The sequence below is a fragment of the Schistocerca gregaria genome, chromosome 1 (genome assembly GCF_023897955.1).
Source record: "Schistocerca gregaria isolate iqSchGreg1 chromosome 1, iqSchGreg1.2, whole genome shotgun sequence".
In the NCBI taxonomy this organism is placed as follows: domain Eukaryota; kingdom Metazoa; phylum Arthropoda; class Insecta; order Orthoptera; family Acrididae; genus Schistocerca; species Schistocerca gregaria.
The window spans coordinates 204,054,448-204,073,883 of NC_064920.1; the positions used below are offsets into that span (position 1 = coordinate 204,054,448).

General features: G+C 37.3%; 1 protein-coding gene across 1 annotated transcript in view; it reads left to right on the top strand.

The window, feature by feature from the left end:
* LOC126336877 (protein KIAA0100) overlaps positions 1-19,436 on the top strand; it is a 316,670-nt gene that overhangs the window by 160,998 nt on the left and 136,236 nt on the right. The window contains exon 17 of the mRNA XM_050000988.1: positions 6,926-7,296. Within this exon, the coding sequence (XP_049856945.1) occupies positions 6,926-7,296 (371 nt within the window). The remainder of the gene's footprint in view (positions 1-6,925; positions 7,297-19,436) is intronic.

Here is a 19,436-nt window from a genome sequence, read left to right on the forward strand (position 1 = left end):
ATCTTGTTAAGTTAACAAGGCAATTAGTAAAAGAACAGAGAATTTTACCAGCATTACAAAAGAAAAGTACATCTAATTTGGTAGATGAAAACACAATCAATAAAGTTATATAAGTATTATAACAAGAGCATCCGTTTGATGTCTGGCAAAAAAGACTTTGTTTCTGTGAAAGAAAATGGTTCTAAGAGTCAAAAACAAAAGAGATTAATATTGTGTAATTGAAACGAACTATTCACTGAATTTAAAAAAGAAAATCTTGACATTAAAATTGGAAGATCAAAGTTTAGAGAGTTGAGATCAAGATGGTGTATTGTTGCAGGGGCATCTGGCACCCATAATGCTTGTGTGTGTGTGTGTGTGTGTGTGTGTGTGTGTGTGTGTGTGTGTGTGTGTGTGTGTGTGTGTGTGTCATCAGAATGTAAAGTTGATGATAGATGGGGCCAATTTTAGAGTTGACTATAAAAGACCTTTTGGAAGTTATGGTATGCAGTATTGACCGTTACAATTGTATGATCAAGGGAAAATGTGAAGATTATCCAGGCAAACAAACCCTTACTTGACATGTTTGAAGAATCCAAAGAAGATGATTTGCTGCCTGACATTATAAAATACAAACAATGAGTGACACAAGATCGAACTGAAATGTTGACAGTCATAAAATCACGAGAACAGTTTTTTAAGTGTTGTTGGCTAACCCTGAAAATCTGAATTTGCGTCATTTGTAAAAGCTCAAAGTAAATTTTTGAAAGACAAAAAGCAAACTTTTTCATCTGATCAATGCTTAGTTCTTGATGACTTTTCGGAAAGTTATTCCTTTGTTGTTCAAGATGAAGTACTAGGGCATCACTGGGGAAACAAACAGGCCACAGTTCATCCATTTGTATTCTATTATAAAGATGAAGATAAACTAATGAGCCACACATTTTGTGTAATAAGTGACTACCTTGAACACAACACTACAGAAGTGCACATTTTTCAACTAAAATTAACAAACTACATTAAACAGCACCACCCTTCCATAAAAAAACTGATTTACTTTTTGGATGGAGCAGCAAGTCAGTATAAAAACAAGGAAAAATTATTAACATCTGCTTTCATAAAGAAGATTTTGGGTTTATTGTAGAATGGCACTTTTTCGCTTCATGCCAGGGGAAGAATGCTTGTGATGGTGTCAGAAGTAGTGAGCTGTCACAAAAGCAAGTCTGCAGCGGACCGATGACAATCATAACTCCTCAAGAAAAGTTTGAATTCTGTAAAAAACATATCAAAGTAATTACCTATGTTTTTGTACAATGTGAGGAAATACAAGAAGTCTATGATAGTGTATTGAAGGAAAGGTACAGCATTTGACAGAAGATTGAAGGCACTCAATCTTTTCATTGTTTTGTACCCGTTTCACACAACTTACTAAAGTGTATGATCACATCAACTTCGCTTGATAGTGTACTTTATCAGTGTGGAAAACTTGTACAACTGGTTCTTCAAAATAAAGACATAGTGGCTTGTGTTTACGATGAACATTTGTGGATTGGCGAAGTTAATAATATTGACTCTCAGAACCAAGATGTACATGTTGTATTGTATCACCCTCCAGGACCAAGAACATCTTGTAAAAAAAATTGAGAAGGATCAAGTTTGGATGCCACTTAAAAATGTACAAAGGAAGCTGTCTCCCATGGAATTTAAAAATGTGACTGGGCAAACTTCTAATCTAACACCCAAACTGAGTGAACAAATTTCTCAAATGTTCAGTGAGCGATGTACTAAAAACAAATAACAAGAGAACAATATAATGAAATTAGTAGGCTTGTTTTCAATAACAAAGTAAGTAATCATAGATGTTAATTTGTAGCCCAGTGTGTGCTGAACTAAATGCATTTTATCTGAAAGGCTTAGGACAATCCACTACTGAATAATTGTAAAAAATGTAGATGCTCGCAAATACGAAAAAATTCATGTGGCCTGGAACAAATATGGCCACCATTTCAAAATAATAAATGATAATTTTTTTTTAATATTTTTGTAACTACTAAACTTTGGGGAATTCACCGAGAAAATATAATTTTTTTCTGTGATGGTTAAGCAACCAATTATTTTTTTCTTGGACTACTTGGTATGGATTGACACAATGATCACATACTCTTCATTAGTTTCCACCTAAAGAACCAAGTGGGGAACTGTTTTACCTCCAGAATTTTTTACCAAAGATGATGCTACCAACATTTAACCCCACCGTAGAGCTACATGCCCTCAGGGGAAATTAATGATTATAGTTACACCTTCGTTTCAGCCATTCACAGTGCCAGCTATTAGGGCCATGATCGCTGATGTTAAATTGCCAGATCAGTTAATCATTCAGACAGTTTCCCCTGCAATTACTAAAAAAAAGGCCATTTGTCCTGCCTCTCCACAGATATCCCTTCATTATGGTCGCACCTGCAGTACAGCTATCTGTATCATTGAGGAACACAAGCCACTTCACATCAACACGGTCTGTGGTTCTTTATTGAACTCTAAATAAATGTTTCTTACCACAAATTTCTTCAGATGTGAGAAAAACTGAATGCCAGGCAGGAACAATTCCGATGAGTAGGGTGTATGAGAGTACAGCTCATATTTTAGACCCCTCAGGTTTGTATTATCAGAGCACCCATAGTTGGCAGGTACATTGTCCTGACAAACTAGAAAACCTTTGTAGAATTTGCTTGTTGCTGCATTTCTTTTGTGACATAAGTAATGAAAACCCCTTTTACATTCCAAAATAGACTAATCAAAATAGACTAATCAAAATATCTCTGGCGCATGAAATCTACGTCACTTTTAGATGCTGGACTCTGTCCTCTCTCCCCCCATTGATTTAATTGCTGGCATCTTTGTTTTTTCTCTCAGCCTCAGTAACAAATTCATTAGATTTTAAGGGGCTGTCAGATGGAAACTGAACACCTGTCATGATGGGACCATGGAATGGCTCCATTCAAAAGCATTTGTCATATGTATTAAGACCTTTATTCATGCAAGATGAGATGACAGTTCCTGGATCAGTTCATGTTACGTAGAACGCTTCGGTGGCTGTTAGATCCAAAACACACCCACTCTCGCACTTCCCCTCTGACTGAAACATCTATGTCTTTCTTCAGATCGCCAAAGATGTGAAAATGACATGGTGAAAGATCAATCTGTACACAGGATGTCGCTGTGTGTACCAGCCAAATCACTGCCTTTGTCTGATTGGCAATGGGGAGAGGACATCATTGTGCAATTGAATGATTCTGTTCAACTGCATTCCTGGGTGTTTTGAGTTTATGGCGCATCGCAGTTTATCAAAGTGTCTGTGTAGTGCTGCACATTGATTTTGGTTCCACACTCCAGGAACTCTGCAAGCAAAGGGCTCATGAAGTTGAAGAAGAAAGTCATCATGACACTACCAGAACTTTGAACAGCTGTGGATGTCATTGGCTGGGCAGGTGTGCAATGTTTCCACAGTTGGCTTCGCCATTTACCCTGGGGATGTTGGAATGCTGGCAGATGTAAACATACCCCCCCCCCCCCCCCCCCCTCAGCCACCTCCCCCACCCCCACTGCCTATTGGAAAAAGTTATGCTTCAGTGATTTGGTTGAGAAACACTGTAAGAACCTCTGTATAGCCCGGATTTTCGCAAAGTGATTTTTACATCTTTGGCAAACTGGAGAAAAACATGCATGAACATCAGTCTCAATCAGACAAGGAACTCCAAGAGTTAATGTGGTTGTGGATCCATCAGCAGCTGACCACATTCTACAAAACTGGAATTGATGGTCTCATCTCCAAGTGGAATAAATGTCTAAATGTCTGTGAAGATTAATTTAGAATGATACTTTCCATGGTCCTCTTGTGGTGGTTCTTCTGTTTTGATTTGATTGCTCCTCAGAGATTGTTTTTACCTTTTTCTTTTAGTCTGCTGTTGGCTGACATTCAATAAATGCAGTACTCACTTTCCACAAAGCTCTCTCTTGCTTAATTGCTAATATGAAATGCCCTATAGCCTGTGTTCTGACTAACCTTTGTCGTGATGTACTTCATACATCTGTCATTACCAATGGTCTGGTTACATCATTGTTTGTGGATTTGGGATGCTCTTCATGTGGATCATCTACAATACTTCCATAATAGTTAAAAATGAAGCAGCAGCTTCATAAATCTCCACCAACATTAGATGAATTTCTGCATATATGCTAAATCATAGAAAAAATGGAATTTTCTGTTGGCACAGTATTACAATTTATTCTATTCTGAAAAATATACATTCAGTGTGATTGGTTTAAAAATGTTTATAAAAGAAAGTATTTCATAGATGCAGTTGACTCTTGATTTATGTTATTATGAAACATATATCAACATAACAAGACAGAAATTTAATTTATAACCATGGTATTGCTCAGCAAAAAGGGGGCTTTACTCTGTTCCATCACAATGAAGCATGTCTGTTGCCATCATAATGAAGCATTTCTGTTATACATGTGCATTTGTAGTGCTGTTGCTAATGTATGACCTAAACCACTAGTAATTGTGGTAATTCATTCTCGAAAGAAAATTTTCATAATAGTTTCATGTTACTATTTGTTACTTGTTAATTGAGAAGCTGTAACGTACCCCTCATCGTATTCAATCTGTATAGTGAGCAAGCAGTAAAGGAAATCAAGGATAAATTTTGTAAGGGAATTGAAGTTCAGGGAGAAGAAATAAAAACTTTATAATTTGCTAATGGCATTGTAGTTCTGCCAAAAACAGCAACGGACCTCGAAGGTCATTATATGGAATTGACAGTGTCTTGGGAAGAGATTATAATATGAACATGAACCAAAGTAAAACTGAATTGACAATCTCCGTCAAATTAAATCAGATGATGCTGAGGAAATTTGATTCAGGCTGCCAAGTAACTGACGGTTGCTGAAGTAGAGAGCTTATGAAATTTAGTAGCTATGAAAGTGTTCCTAAAAAAGAGAAATATATCATTATCAAATATGAAAGTAGGTGTTAGAAATTATTTCCTGAAAGTAATTGCTTCAAGAGTAGTCTTATATGAAAGTGATATGTGGGTTATAAGCAGTGCAGATGGACAAATCAAATCAACAGTACAGACAAGAAGAGAGTAGAAACTTTTGAATTAATGTTCTATAGAAGAATGCTCAAGATTGGAAGGGTAGATGAAGTAAGTAATAAAGATTTACTGAGTTGAGTAGTGAATGAAAGAGCTTTATGTCACAATTTGACTAAACCTCAATTAAAAGTACTTTCTGATTGACAGTGGTGGGGAATAGCCATCACATTTGACACGGCTCTACTGGTACCTACCAAACAGGCAACATAGTGAGCAATTTGTGCTAGAGAAGAACTTTGTTTGCTTATGGCTGATCTATGCCACTCTACATGCTGAAAAGCCAATGACAAAGTTATTTTGATTAAAAGAATAAGAGAAGGGTTAGGCTGATGGGATACAACTTATATAGGAGACAGCAGTTAGTCTATATGAAAAGACTTGCACAAAGGTAAACTGCCATGGTGAGCTGCATCGTACCATTCTCACGATTCATGACTAAAACAATAACTTGTTAGTACTATATAAGAAGGTGCTAGGATATAAAATGTATACTGCCAATGGCAAGGAAAGCGTTTCTGAAGAAGAGAAATTTGTTAACATCGAGTATTGATTTAAGTGTCAGGAAGTCATTTCTGATAGTATTTGTATGGAGTGTAGCCATGTATGGAAGTGAAACATGGACAACAAATAGTTTGGACAAAAAGAGAATAGAAGCTTTCGAAATGTGGTGCTACTGAAGAATGCTGAAGATTAGATGGGTGGATCACATAACTAATGAGGAGGTATTGAATAGAATTGGGGAGAAGATGAGTTTGTGGCACAACTTGACTAGAAGAAGGGATCGGTTGGTAGGACATGTTCTGAGGCATCAAGGGATCACCAATTTAGTACTGGAGGGCAGTGTGAAGGGTAAAAATCATAGAGGGAGACCAAGAGATGGATACACTAAGCAGATTCAGAAGGATGTAGGCTGCAGTAGGTACTGGTAGATGAAGAAGCTTGCACAGGATAGGGTAGCATGGAGAGCTGCATCAAACTGGTCTCAGGGCTCAAGACCACAACAATAACAACAACAAGGTGCTAATTAATTCGTAACTAAATTAATTTCTGAGTATTTAAAGAGTGCCTTGATGCAAAAATAATTTTATACAGATACGGAGTTAAAATTTTGTGATATATTCCCATTAAGTTTCAAGTGCTGGTATAACTTCCCTGCTTCCAAAATCTTTAACGAATTGAAGATATGAAACTGACAGTCGAAATAAAGTCAAAAACAAATTGAAATAATATCTCATTAGCAACATTAGTAAATAATCTGATACCTGCATCCTGAGAGTACCTATCCGGCTTTGTACTGTAAGAAATAAAGCCTCAGTTAGTACAGTACACATATAACTTTTTACCCTCATTAACTCCATTTTTCTCATCCAGAAAGTGGTGCCATCATTATGACTCTAGAGTCCCATCCAAGAAGAGCAGCATTTTAATATCTTTCAGTTCATTTTGATTTAGGTTTTTATGGTGACCTAAATTGCTTAAAGTGAATGATTGGATGATTCCTTTGAGACAGACATTGCCAGCTCCCTCTCATATCTTTGCCCAAATGTAAGTTGTGACCCGTTTATAATAACCTCGTTATTGGTGTGTGTGTGTGTGTGTGTGTGTGTATCAGTCGGCACATTATAGACAAGCACAGCCAGAATATTTCAGTGTACATTTTCAGATATATTTGTTGTTATAAGTGTAAAAACTAGTGCACATGAATTTATATCTGCTTGTAATTATAGAATCTGTATTGTGAACTACTTTCGATTCCTTTTCACATACTCTCACCTTAAATCTTACAGGTAAATGAATTCACATTTGAGATGGGTGATGATCCATTTGAAGTACGGCTTAGAGATAATTATGAATTATTAGAAGATGAGTACAAAGAAAGTCTCAGGCGCCAAAAGATGCTTGATGCAAAAGTGGAAGAACTGTACAAAAGCCTGTTACTGTTGCCAGCTGGTAAAATAGAAGAGCTGTATGCCAGTCTAAACAAGAGGAATGCCGAGATATACGTACAACGCTCAAAGCAGATGGCACGAGCTGGGCCACCACGTACCAGATTATTTGCATGGATTATGAATAATGTTGAGATTCTGGCACTAGCAGATCCGTCCATCCATGGAACTGAGAATGTGGTTAGGGTTATGAAGGAAATTGACCATGACAGGTAATTTTAGTGAGGTTAGCTTTTAAGGCACTTATTTCGATTTAAAAGGTACTGTATGCTTAGATATAAATTGAAATCCCAACTTGACAGACTCCTTTTGAACATTAGTAGTATTATTATACATGAAGAAGCAATTTGGAAAATTTACAAATTAACTAGATGTATTAATAGAGAGCAACAAGTAATATATCAGAAGGAAAATTCATCTAAGAAAAGGTTACACTTACGAGAAGTCAGAGAGGCTGACATGTACTTACCTTCAGGGGACAAAACTCCAAGTACTGTGAGCAAATGCACTTAAAAGTAGAAGAAAAACTGTAATCAGCTTTGAGAACTAACAACTCTGAAGGCTGTGTATAGCTTTTTCCCCTAAGTACTAGCCTGTCGTTGTATCCCCCTTGTAATTTAGAAGCAAATGAGATATCTCTCTCAAAAGTCTTTTTTAATACTGTTGATTGTAAGGTCAGATTGGGATTAATCACCAATTGAGAGGGGAACGAAGAGAGATTAAAATCATTGAGAAAATAACATGGTTAACTAGGCAAAGAAATCACAAGTAATTTTGTTAATATTTAATTCCTAACCTACAAGTACTTTCGGTCTAAAACGTCTGGTGTGGTATCCATTAAGTTACATTATTGTAGTGTCCTAGCAGGATGCTCAGAAATTGGTGAATAAGTGAAAATGTTACTGTGATTGTATTATAATTTCCATTAAGCCTTTAATATATATACTTGTTTTTATTGCTAGATGCACTAAGACAGCCACAGTGGAAGTCTAAAGTGAGGTGGCTGTTTACTGATTGCACTTAGCCATGAGAAACAGACTTTATTATTATTATTATTATTATTATTATTATTATTAAAGGTTCAACTGTTGTAATAAATTCACAATATATGTTTCACTTATATTTTGGAATCTGTCACTCCAGCACTAAAACATCCCTCAGGTAGACGTTAACCCAAGTATTACAGGCCAAATGATTCATAAGTACTGGTAGATGACCAGTAGATGACAGGTGAATGATGACAAAAATATCATTTTGGACTGCTTGCAGATAACTGGTGTTTTGTACGGGTTTTAATTCAAAAATCAGTAATTGTTTAGACACATATTGATGATACCTCCTACACACACTAATCAAATTATTGGTTAATTTTTTAAGGGAAATGGCAGGCAAGAATCAGAAGGGGGTGGGATACACAAACTTCCACTTCTTTTACGAGATGACTTACTTGAGATGCTGGGGCGACCTTCTGTGCTAGTTAGCCCACACTCTCTCTTTCTTCTTCTCTGAAGTAAGCTGCAATGTACAGGAATATCTTAAGACTCTTTCTACTTATAAAAATAAGTAGACATACCAGCTTTCATTTGCTTCAATTATCAATGTATATTTAAACTTCAGACATGTTACAAATCCCACTCTTCACATAAATACATACTGTTTAGTAAGTCCCTCGTGTCTCCAAACATCAGGAACAAACTAATTTACATATACGAGAAAGTTGGCTTAAAGACCATGTCCATTTTCAACATAGATCAAAGCGCGTCTTCCCTTCAACAAGACTAAGATGAGAGTTTTTCTCGAGGATATCTTCTCAACTGTTCTCGTTATTACAACTGTGGTCACTCACACAATTAGCACAGAATAACATAGAAGCTCAATGGTTCTTCCATACACTTCCTCTAAAACTTCCATGGATTGCCCGACAGGTACCTGTTGTTGCCATTCGAAGGCTGTGTCCACATTCTTCTTGCGACTGAATTTCAAACCTGCACACACAAACACGTGATGTGCAGTAGGCAAGGTTCAACCATCCCAAACTTACATCTAAAATATCATGTGTTGGAGACAGTAGAAGGCTTAGTGGTTCTAGAATTTACACAGAAATTCTCGAAACACTACAGGCTGTAATTATTCTTTTCAGCTATTGTAGTGCATTCAAATTTGCTAGAACAAGTAATCCAGAAGTAATATTTATTGTTTGTTGATAATTTTGTTGACTTAACATGAATGAATCAAATATGCAGCATTAGAAGAAATTCATTCCACTTAGAATAACAGTTTTATACTTTCCACACCTATGTTTCTAGTATTGCACAGAGAATTAGGATGTTAATTAATGATTGAAAATTTGCTCTTACTGTGTATGCTCCGTTGCTAGAAAGTTATTTATTTCCTTATGTTCTCTCTCCGCCATGGAGCGTAATAACAACTTAAGATTATACATTTTAGTTCATTTGTCCTGGCAATATTACTTACCTTTCTTAAATGTAACCAGAAGCATAGATTTGTTACCTAACTAAATCCTCACCCATACTTCATTTTGCGTAATTTACAATAAAATGCTGTACACTTAACAGATAAGTATAATACGTGAATTACTAAAATTGGATCTGTGTCTTTAAAAACATTTGCAGTGCACATTATTGTAAATTTACTAATGTTTTCTTGTGTAGATATTATTTTCGAATAACATCCTCAAAGACGATTTTTATTAATTCATAATATGGCCTTAAAATATATGTTGTAGGATGGAGAGGGGTCGTAGTGTACTAATGCTTACCATTATTTTATTTGAATGATGTTTCACAATATATCAGTTGACTGAGATCTTAAAACTTCCAGACAGATTAAAGTTTCACATCAGACTAGGCCTCAAACTCAAATATGTGCCTTCAATGGGCGGTGCTCCTACCAAATTTTCCTTTACCTTAATTGATCAACAGCCAGACGTAGGCTCAAATATAATGTGGTGTAACACTAGTTTTCAGAAGACGTTTCTTGTAAGGTACAGTGCATATTGAGCTCTGAAGGCTCATCTTCAGTTACTTAATATGTAACTTTGTTATTGTTTCTACATTTCAGCTTCCACTGGTCATATTAAATAAATAAATGCTAGTATTCATTTGTAGGAGCAGTGAGAATAGCCACAAACAAACAGCAACAAACTAACATTTTAAGTAGCTGGAGATCAGCTGTGAGGGTTCTAAATGCATTGATCTTTAAATAAAATTTTTGTTAATGACTGAAGGTATATCACCAAGGATAAAATTGATTTGTTCACTTCAGGAGTGACAAAAGAGAATTTGAGGAAAATGTCACTCAGGATCTTGGGCAAAGGAAATGAACAATCAAATACGAGCAACAAACAAACTTTGAAAACCTACAAAGTAGGAGATAAGAGAGGGCTGGCTGTAAGTTAGTCAAAACAGGGTAAAAATGTTGTGAATGATGCAGAAGCAGCAACCACAGAACAAAAGCCTGTAAACTGCAAAATGGCAAGAGAAACAATCAAGTAAATGTGAATAGTAGTAGTAGTAGTAGTAGTAGTAGTAATATCAATATCTGAATAACATAGACTATTGAAATTATAATTAATGTCTGGTTATTGAATGGCCCAGAAAACATCCATTGTCATAGTTCTTTGCAGATAAAACTACTATCCATTTACTAGTTACTAACATATTTGGAAGGTCTGTTTAAAAAAGGTTCAGAAAATTCATAATTTCATCCCAGTTTTGTACTGGAGTGGAATGCAGCTTGCATCCTTGCACATACCTGTATTTAATGTGTAATTGCCAGAAGCTTCATTGTTGCATCTCTGTTAGTTATTGTTCAGTGCTGTATTGAATAGAACATTGTGTCACACAGTTTGCAAATTTTGAGACGGCAGAGAGGAGCAATGCATGTGCATTAAATTTTGCATGGAACTCAAGAAAAACTTTTAAGACACATACCAAATAATGCAGGAAGCCTTTGGTGATCTGTGCTTAAGCCATACTTAGTGCTACAAATGGTTCACATGGTTTTTTTAAAAATAGCCAGACAGAAGTTAAAGATGACTTTCGTTCAAGGCACACTTCGATGTCTATCAATGATGCTCGTGTCAGGAACATCAATGAAATTGTGCATACCAATCAAAGACTGATTATCTAGAAGCTGAAGGCTGACGCTGGGCTATGCAAGTAATGAATCTGGAAACACAGCGTTGGTCGTTGTGCAGCTGCACGTGCAACAGCATTGGATGGTAAACGGAGGTGCCACGTTACACGAGAAGATTCAGGCTTTCTCGGTTGACAGTGTGTAAGGCCATTGATGATACAGAAGTTGTTATGAGTAGTAAAGACAGAGTGCAAATGGTTCAGCAGGGCCCATCCATGTTTTGTGGGTTTGTCCTGAACTTTACAGTTACAAAGACTGATACAGCTTATCATGCTAATGATTAGATCACTGCTGCAATTGTGCGGTTTTCTGGTGACCCAGTGAAAGCCGTTGCAGATCTAGCGAGTTCTAATGGTAGAGATGTGATTGCTCATTACACATTTCAAGTGAACTGGGACATGAGTCAGTCATATTTTACATCTACAATGCCATGCCATTTGTTGTTAGTACCAGGAATCATCGTAAAATAAATGAATCAGAATCTTTGGCTGTATAGTTTAAAGGTGAGAACGAGATGTTCCTTAAGAGAATTTTAACTGCTGATATGACACGGGTCTACAGTTATGATGTTAAGACCAAGATTCAATCTTGACAATTAGTTAGGAAAGGTTCTCAAAGACCAAAAAAAGCTTGTCAGGTCAGATCAAATGTCAAAGCCATGCTAACAGTTTTCTCTGACTTTGAAGGATTAGTTCATCATGAATTCATTCTGCTGGGTCAAACTGTTAATCAATGATACGATCAGGATGTGTTGCAATGCCTGCAAGAAAATGTGAGGAGGAAATGACCTGAAATGTGATAAGACAATTCATAGTTCTTGCATCACAATAATGCACCTTACATTCATCCCTGTTGGTGCGCAACTGTTGCACAAGAAACAAAATCACTGTGCTGCCTCATCCTGTGTACTCTCCAGTCCTGATCCCTGCAGACTTTTTTTCCATACTTGAAAACCCCAGTGAATGGACAAAGATTTGCAATGATAGCTGAGATAAAAGAAAATTCTCAGACAGTGCTTTGTACGATGCAGCAACAGGCATACCAAGACTACTGGAAGTGGAAATGGTGTACACACACACACAAACACACACACACACACACACACACACACACACACACACACACACACACCTCTCAACTGTTAACATCTCGCAGGTCTGTGTTTCTGTCTATTGTTAGTGTGTGGTCTGAACTTGCTTAGCTCATGTGTAAATATGGTATTTGTAATAGGGTTCAGTAACTCGAATGTGGCTGTGTTCCTAATTAATAACAGCACTTCACCACACGAGGTGCATTGCTTATAGCATCCTCTATCAACACTGTCCCAATCCCGTGACCATTCTACCTAGTGGCTCGTTTCTAAGATCTGACTTACTACTCATTCTGAAGTCTACAGTTTTTTTGCACTTTATCTAAGTATCCAATATGCTGCAGCAAGGCACCTTACATCTACATCTATATTTTGCAAACAGATGTGAAGTGCATTTCAGAGGGTACATCCCATTGTATCAGTTATTAGGGTGTTTTCCTCTGTTCCATTCACATGTGGAGCATGGGAAGAATGATAGTTTAAATGCCACTGTGGGAACTGTAATTAACCTATTATTATCCTCATGATCCCTGTGGGAGTGATACATAGGGGGTTGTAGTCATAAGCCGATTCTTGAAACTTTTTAAGTAGGCTTTATCAGGATAGTTTTTGTCTGATGCCAAGAGTCTGCCAGTTCAGTTTCTTCAGCATCTCTGTGACACATTTTCTCATGAAGTAAACAAACCTGTGACCATTTGTGCTGCTCTTCTCTGTGTGTGTTCAATATCCCGTGTTAGTCCTATCAGGTATGGGTCCAACACACTTAAGCAGTACCCTAGGATGTGTCACATAAGTGATTTGTAAACAGTCTCCTTTGAAAACTGATTGCTTTTTCCCCAGTATTCTACCAATAAACCAAAGTCTGCTGCCTGTTGTACCCACGACTGAGCCTATGTGCTAACCGCTTTTCATATCCCTGAAAAGTATTACACCAAAATATTTGTATGAGTGACTCGTTATACTCATAGAATACTAAGTTTTTCTGTTTTGTGAAGTGTCATGTCAGTGGTAAATATTCCCAGAAGAGCATCAGCTGGTGCTGTACTAAAGGCTCTTAGCATCCATAGAACATCATTTCACAGTGTGCAGGGTGAATCACCTAGAACTTCTACCACACATGTGGTGGAATGGAAAGTGTTACTGATGTGCGCTTTTCACAGAATGGATTGGTAGTCTGGGACTCATACAGGGTGTACATAAAGTCCAGGAAGACTTCCAATTATCTATTACACAAGAATCAAACATTGTACAGATATCATACATATGTCATTTTGAAGAGAAACCCTGAAAGTTTTTTTTACGTGTGTACCGCCACAGTGTAGTTCGGTAATTTGCCGATAGTCAGTGCTAGTCACAAACATGGCGAGTTCAGGTGCGGTGCAACTTTCTGTGTGTTGAAGTTCAACAAAAACAAGTGTGCTACGGCTGTTCAGTTGATGTTTAGAACCAAGTATGGTAAGAAGCTACCAACAAGGAAGGCCATTTACCACTGGCACAAGGCACAACTAATTCGTTACAATGGGTTGCTTGTGCCCAGCAAAGAGAACTGGACATCCCAGTGTGAGTGAAGTGAATGTGGAGCACGTGTGAAAGACATTCATAATGAGTCCAAAGAAATCAGTGTGTCGTGCATCCCGTGGACTCAAAATGGTTCCAGGGACAGTGTGGAAGTCCTGCAACAGAAGCTGTCTATGAAACCATTCAAATTGGCGCTAGTGCAGAAGCTCAATGATTACAACAAGGACAAGTGTTTCGAGTTTTGTTCGCAGTTGCAACAATTGAATGAGGATGGGGATGGCATTGTTGATCACTTAATTTTTATCGATGAAGCCACTTATCACGTTAATGGGAAAGTGAACAGGCATAATTGTCAAATCTAGGGTACGAAGCATCCACATGAATGCATTCAATTTGAGTGCGATTCACCAAAGGTAAATTTTTTTTATGCCTTGTCACATCGAAAACTGTATGGGTCATTCTCCTTCGCTGAGAGCATTGTCACTGGATATTCCTACTTGGACATGTTGCAGCAATGGCAAATGCCTCAAATGCAGTCGGACTCTCTGTTGATCTTTCAGCCCGATGGGGCACCACCCCATTTTCATCGTGAAGTTCATGGGTACCTGACACGGATCTGCCGCATCGATAGATTGGCCATGCTACAGATGGGGACAGCTGTTTCATGAAATGGCCTCCTGGATCACCAGATCTCATTCCGTGGGACTTTTTTCTGTGGGGACACATTAAAGGTCTGGTATATGTACTGCCTGTACCATGTGATGTTGCAGAGCTCTGGGAGAGAATACGGAAAGTGACTGCCACCGTCGACAATGCCACGCTGGGACGGGTACGGCAAAAATTTGATTACCATATTGACATATGCCTGGTCAGTCATGGTTCGAATATCGAATGGTGGTAAAAAAAAAAAAAAAAAAAAACTTTCAGAGTTTCTCTTCAAAATGCAATATGTATGACATCTGTGCAATGTTTAGTTCTTGTGCTAACACACACATTGTACGAGAGTCACCACAGGAACTCTTCAAAATAACATATTTTGTAAACAGGCCACACTATAATCCTGCAACAAACACCACTGACATTCTAATTTATTCTACTTTTAGTCTGTTAATGTCAACAGGCATTGTTCCATCCAAAAAAAGTGGATGACTGCAAAAAAATACAATTGTTAACTGTTATTACAGTCTGTCAATTGGCTAACAATACAGGGTGTAAATAAAGTCTGGGAACACTTTCATTTATAATAATTTCTGAGTATGCTCTATGTATTGACAACATAATTACTGCAAAATCTTTCTGTAGAAACTTGAAAATAAGTCAAAAATGGGCTATGGCATCACCTGAAGCACGCAACACTGATGATGGACAGAGTGGCTGTCTGTCTAAAAGCTTGTGTTATATTTCCTCACAATCTCCACAGAACAACAATGTTCAACAGGACACTGTTTAAGAAATGCTGTTTTAGAGAGGTGTCTCAATCACAACCTAGGGGATTGGTGTAATCAGAGGTGTACTAGGAGAGAGGTACTAGTACTAGTAGGAGTAAGGTGTGAGGGTGGGCCATCAGTTGTGCCTGGGCAGCTCAGGCAGTAAGAACATTGTCCCCAAAAGCCAAGGTTCTAGGACTGATTCCCGATCCAGCACACAGTTTTAATGTGTTGGGAACTTTGGATCATAATTTCTGTGTAACAGTTATTGTCTGCTCTGTCTACATATTAGAAAGCCCTATTGGCAATATAATCAATTAGTTTACCTTTGCTGAAACCAACTCATTCAAGCTTAGCTAATCTGTAAGAGCTATATGTGTTCTTGAAGATGCTTTTACAGTAGCAACTCTAGAATAGTTACCAAGTTGTTTATTAATATTAAACATATAGGTCCATAGCTCTGCTGGATTTTTATCATGACCTTTTTTGTGATATTATATGTCTGGAATTCAGAATTTGGTACACGGCCTTGTCTCAGAGCTTTATTAGCCCTCAAGTGGGTGCAACTGTGTACAAACTGCACCTGTACCAAATAACATTGTTTAGTAACAGTCCACTATTGTTTCACAATTGAAAGCCAATACCTATACCTCCTTTATTACTTCAGCTTAAGTCTGTGTCATGTTGGAAGATGGCCCAATTTTCAGCCTTTCTACCCACCCCCTATCGCTAGCCACTGGCAGACAACAATATTCATTCTGTTTGTGAGCAGGTAGCAGCGAGTTACAGCTAGACTTCGAGAACCTTGCCCCCACATGCTGCTCTGTTGACACACTTTGCGACAGTCGAATTATTCATCCAACTGTCACTTTTTTTAAATTATAATTTTTCTTGTAGCAGAATAGGTGTGACTGTATATCAGTAAATGTTTAAGTGTGATTTTAAAAAAAAGAGTCAGGTGATAGCAATAAATGTGCAGTGCTTCACAAGCTGGAGAGGGGGATTATTTATCGCATTTTTCAAACATTAATTTGAAAGCTGGTGTCCTACTGTTTACATTTGAAGATACAAGCACAGACTCCAGAACCATGTGATGTCGGCAAGGAAACTGTAAAGAGTGTTTTAAACGAAAGTGTCAGAGCTGTAGGGACCGTAGAAACAGTTGGTTTCGTCTTGCCTGGAAAGCATCAAAATCACTGTTGTCTATTGCCTCGTGCATAAGCGATTCAATGAATGTTATCTTGAACTTTTTTTTTCTCTCTCCCACATAGCCTTATCCTTTGCCCAAATTAATTCCATAGGGCTATGTTGACAGTCATATGTGGGTAAACATAAAATTGTATGATCCCATTCGTGTGCAAGGAAGTCAAATTTGTACATTCTGTCATGTGACTTGTATGAATTAATGAGCTATAGGAGATCGGCTTGAGTCTGGTTTATACTGTGCTGATATTTTTATGTGTAAGACGGGGAAAAATATCCACTTTTCTGGTGTTTGTACTTGGTGTTTTCTCTGTAACAGTTGGATTATAACTGGCAATGGCCGACTTCAAACAAGTTATGACAAAAATTGTGAATCATGTCATGAAAATTACAGCATTCATTTCCAAATGGTAGTCACTGCTGTTTTTTGTACATGTAAATACAAGTTTACTCTCAGAAACAAAACAAGATGAAGAGTCAGCATGCTGAATAATTATCTGAGACAAAAATTGTGAATCATGTCATGAAAATTACAGCATTCATTTCCAAATGGTAGTCACTGCTGTTTTTTATACATGTAAATACAAGTTTACTCTCAGAAACAAAACAAGATGAAGAGTCAGCATGCTGAATAATTATCTGAGAACCTATTCCTATGAAAACTGTAAAACTGCCAGTACCATCACTCATTCTCCACATCTTCCTGGAATGATTCTAACTGACCCATGTTTCATCAAGGTAACACTTTGTTGAACTACCTCCTTCTCTTATATCATCATCAAGCTTTATATGGGATGTAGTTCATGCTGCACCCTTGTCACTTCTTTGAACTAAAAATTCTCTTCTTAACACATCAGGAACCAACGCCTTTTAAAAGTCTTTGTGTTGACAAAGTACTTACCATCGAAGTTAATTTTCGCCTGCATTACTGTAATACATTTTTGTTATATCAAGCATTAATCATTCACATGTAGCACTTTAAAACATTGTTGATAAAACCATCCACTTGTAGCATGGACACAGTCTGTGCTGCGTGCTGAAAAGCTTTAGAAAGGAAAATTTGACACTGAAGTGATGAGGGATACAGCCCTGAACCTGTCATTGTAAATTTACAATCAGGTTGTTCGGACTTTGGAACAAATTAATTATACTTTTTAGTTTTAAAGACTAGTGTTTTAAAAAATGTGTTTGTCAACATATCAGTTGCGTACATGATAATGAGAACTTCCTAGCTGTTTTGATTGGGACTTTGTATCCTTTGAATTATGCAGGCTATAATGTTCAACATATTGCCCAAGGAGAAGTTATGTGCTTCTCCTACCATGTTGTATGCTCTGATAACATGTGACAATGCAGCTGGATAAATTCATAAAAAGTCTAATATTTCCACATTTAAACCCCTGCCATTTTCAAAGCATGAATTGAATAAGGTCCTAAATTGACTGCAAATGTTACTTGTCGAGATATCGGTCGTTTTTGATGTGATCAGTCATCATTACGTGGAGTTACTCGCAGATGAGTTAGTCCACACTCGTGATATCCATGAACTGCAAAAAATTATGACTTACCGACCTTTTTTATGGTAGTCTTTTCATTTGTCATTTCTACCACTATATATTTTTTATGCACAGTGATTACGCTTAACTACAAACACATCAACACACACACCTTATACACATTTTTTAAAATTCCATTGAGTAGAAGCAGTTGGCAAGCAAATATAATGATTTTGGTTTGTGCTTGAAGTTAATTTTGCTGTGTATTAAATTTTTGCATCTAATACAGTTCAAATAGCAATAAATGATAATTATTGCAAGCAGTTTCAATGCTCTTGTCATTAGACAATTGTCATTTTGAGAAAAAATTGTACTCATTGTACTCCACATCTTCACAAAGCTGTGTCAGCTGTTCTTGCCTCCCAATGTCATGCAGGGTAAATCTGTGGAGCAGTGCATGCAACAACGCTGAGACGCTGAGTCGCAGCTGGGCACAACAAAAAGATTGTCAGAAAGTGAGCTTTTGGCCAACAAGGTCTTCATTGGACACACACACACACACACACACACACACACACACACACACACACGGACAGAGAGAGAGAGAGAGAGAGAGACTCGAGTCTGGCTGCTGAGGTCACACTGCGCGCGCATGTGAGTGCATGTATTGTCTATTTCTGACGAAGGTCTTGATGTCCGAAAACTCACTTTCTGACAGTCTTTGTTATTTGTATCTGTAGCTCAGCGTCTCTGCTTTATGGTGAGCAGCAACAATCCTTTTCATAATACTGTTACACTAATAAGTTGTGTTGTCTTATATTGAAATTGGTAGCAGTAAAGTAATATAAAGAGTATTCTAGTTGAGAAAATTTTTTATAATCAGTTTAAGAAAAGACACAGACTCAGAGATACCAACACAGGCCCACATTGAGGCAGTTGTCTAGGTGAGATAATTAGTAATCAAATAAGTGGTTGGCAGGGGTCTGATGCAACTGTGCTGTTAAATGCTTTGTGTGGGTCATTACTGTTGGTTAATATTTGTACATGGCAGCTGAGTGAGATGCTTGAAGGTTTATTTTATTATTGTTTAATTAAAGATTGATTTACCTCATTAAATGTAAATTTATTTTATTATAATTTAATTAAGCTAAGATTAACCTGTGATTTGCCTCATGCATGTTTACTTTGGTAAAGCAAAGGCAGCTATTCTTTACATGTGTATTAAATGCTGTGCACATCCGATCGTGTTATGAAAATTGGTGCTCCCACTCAAGGGTTAAACAGATATGATAGGAATGGTAGTATGATTGATGCTATCTTTTTTATCACATCCACACAGATACTATCTGGTCCCAGTGTCTGCCACATTTTAGTGCAGTTTCCTCAATTATTTCATCCAGATCTAATGGCAGTAAGACATCGAACTTATCTGGTTATGGAGTAGTGATTCACAGTTATTA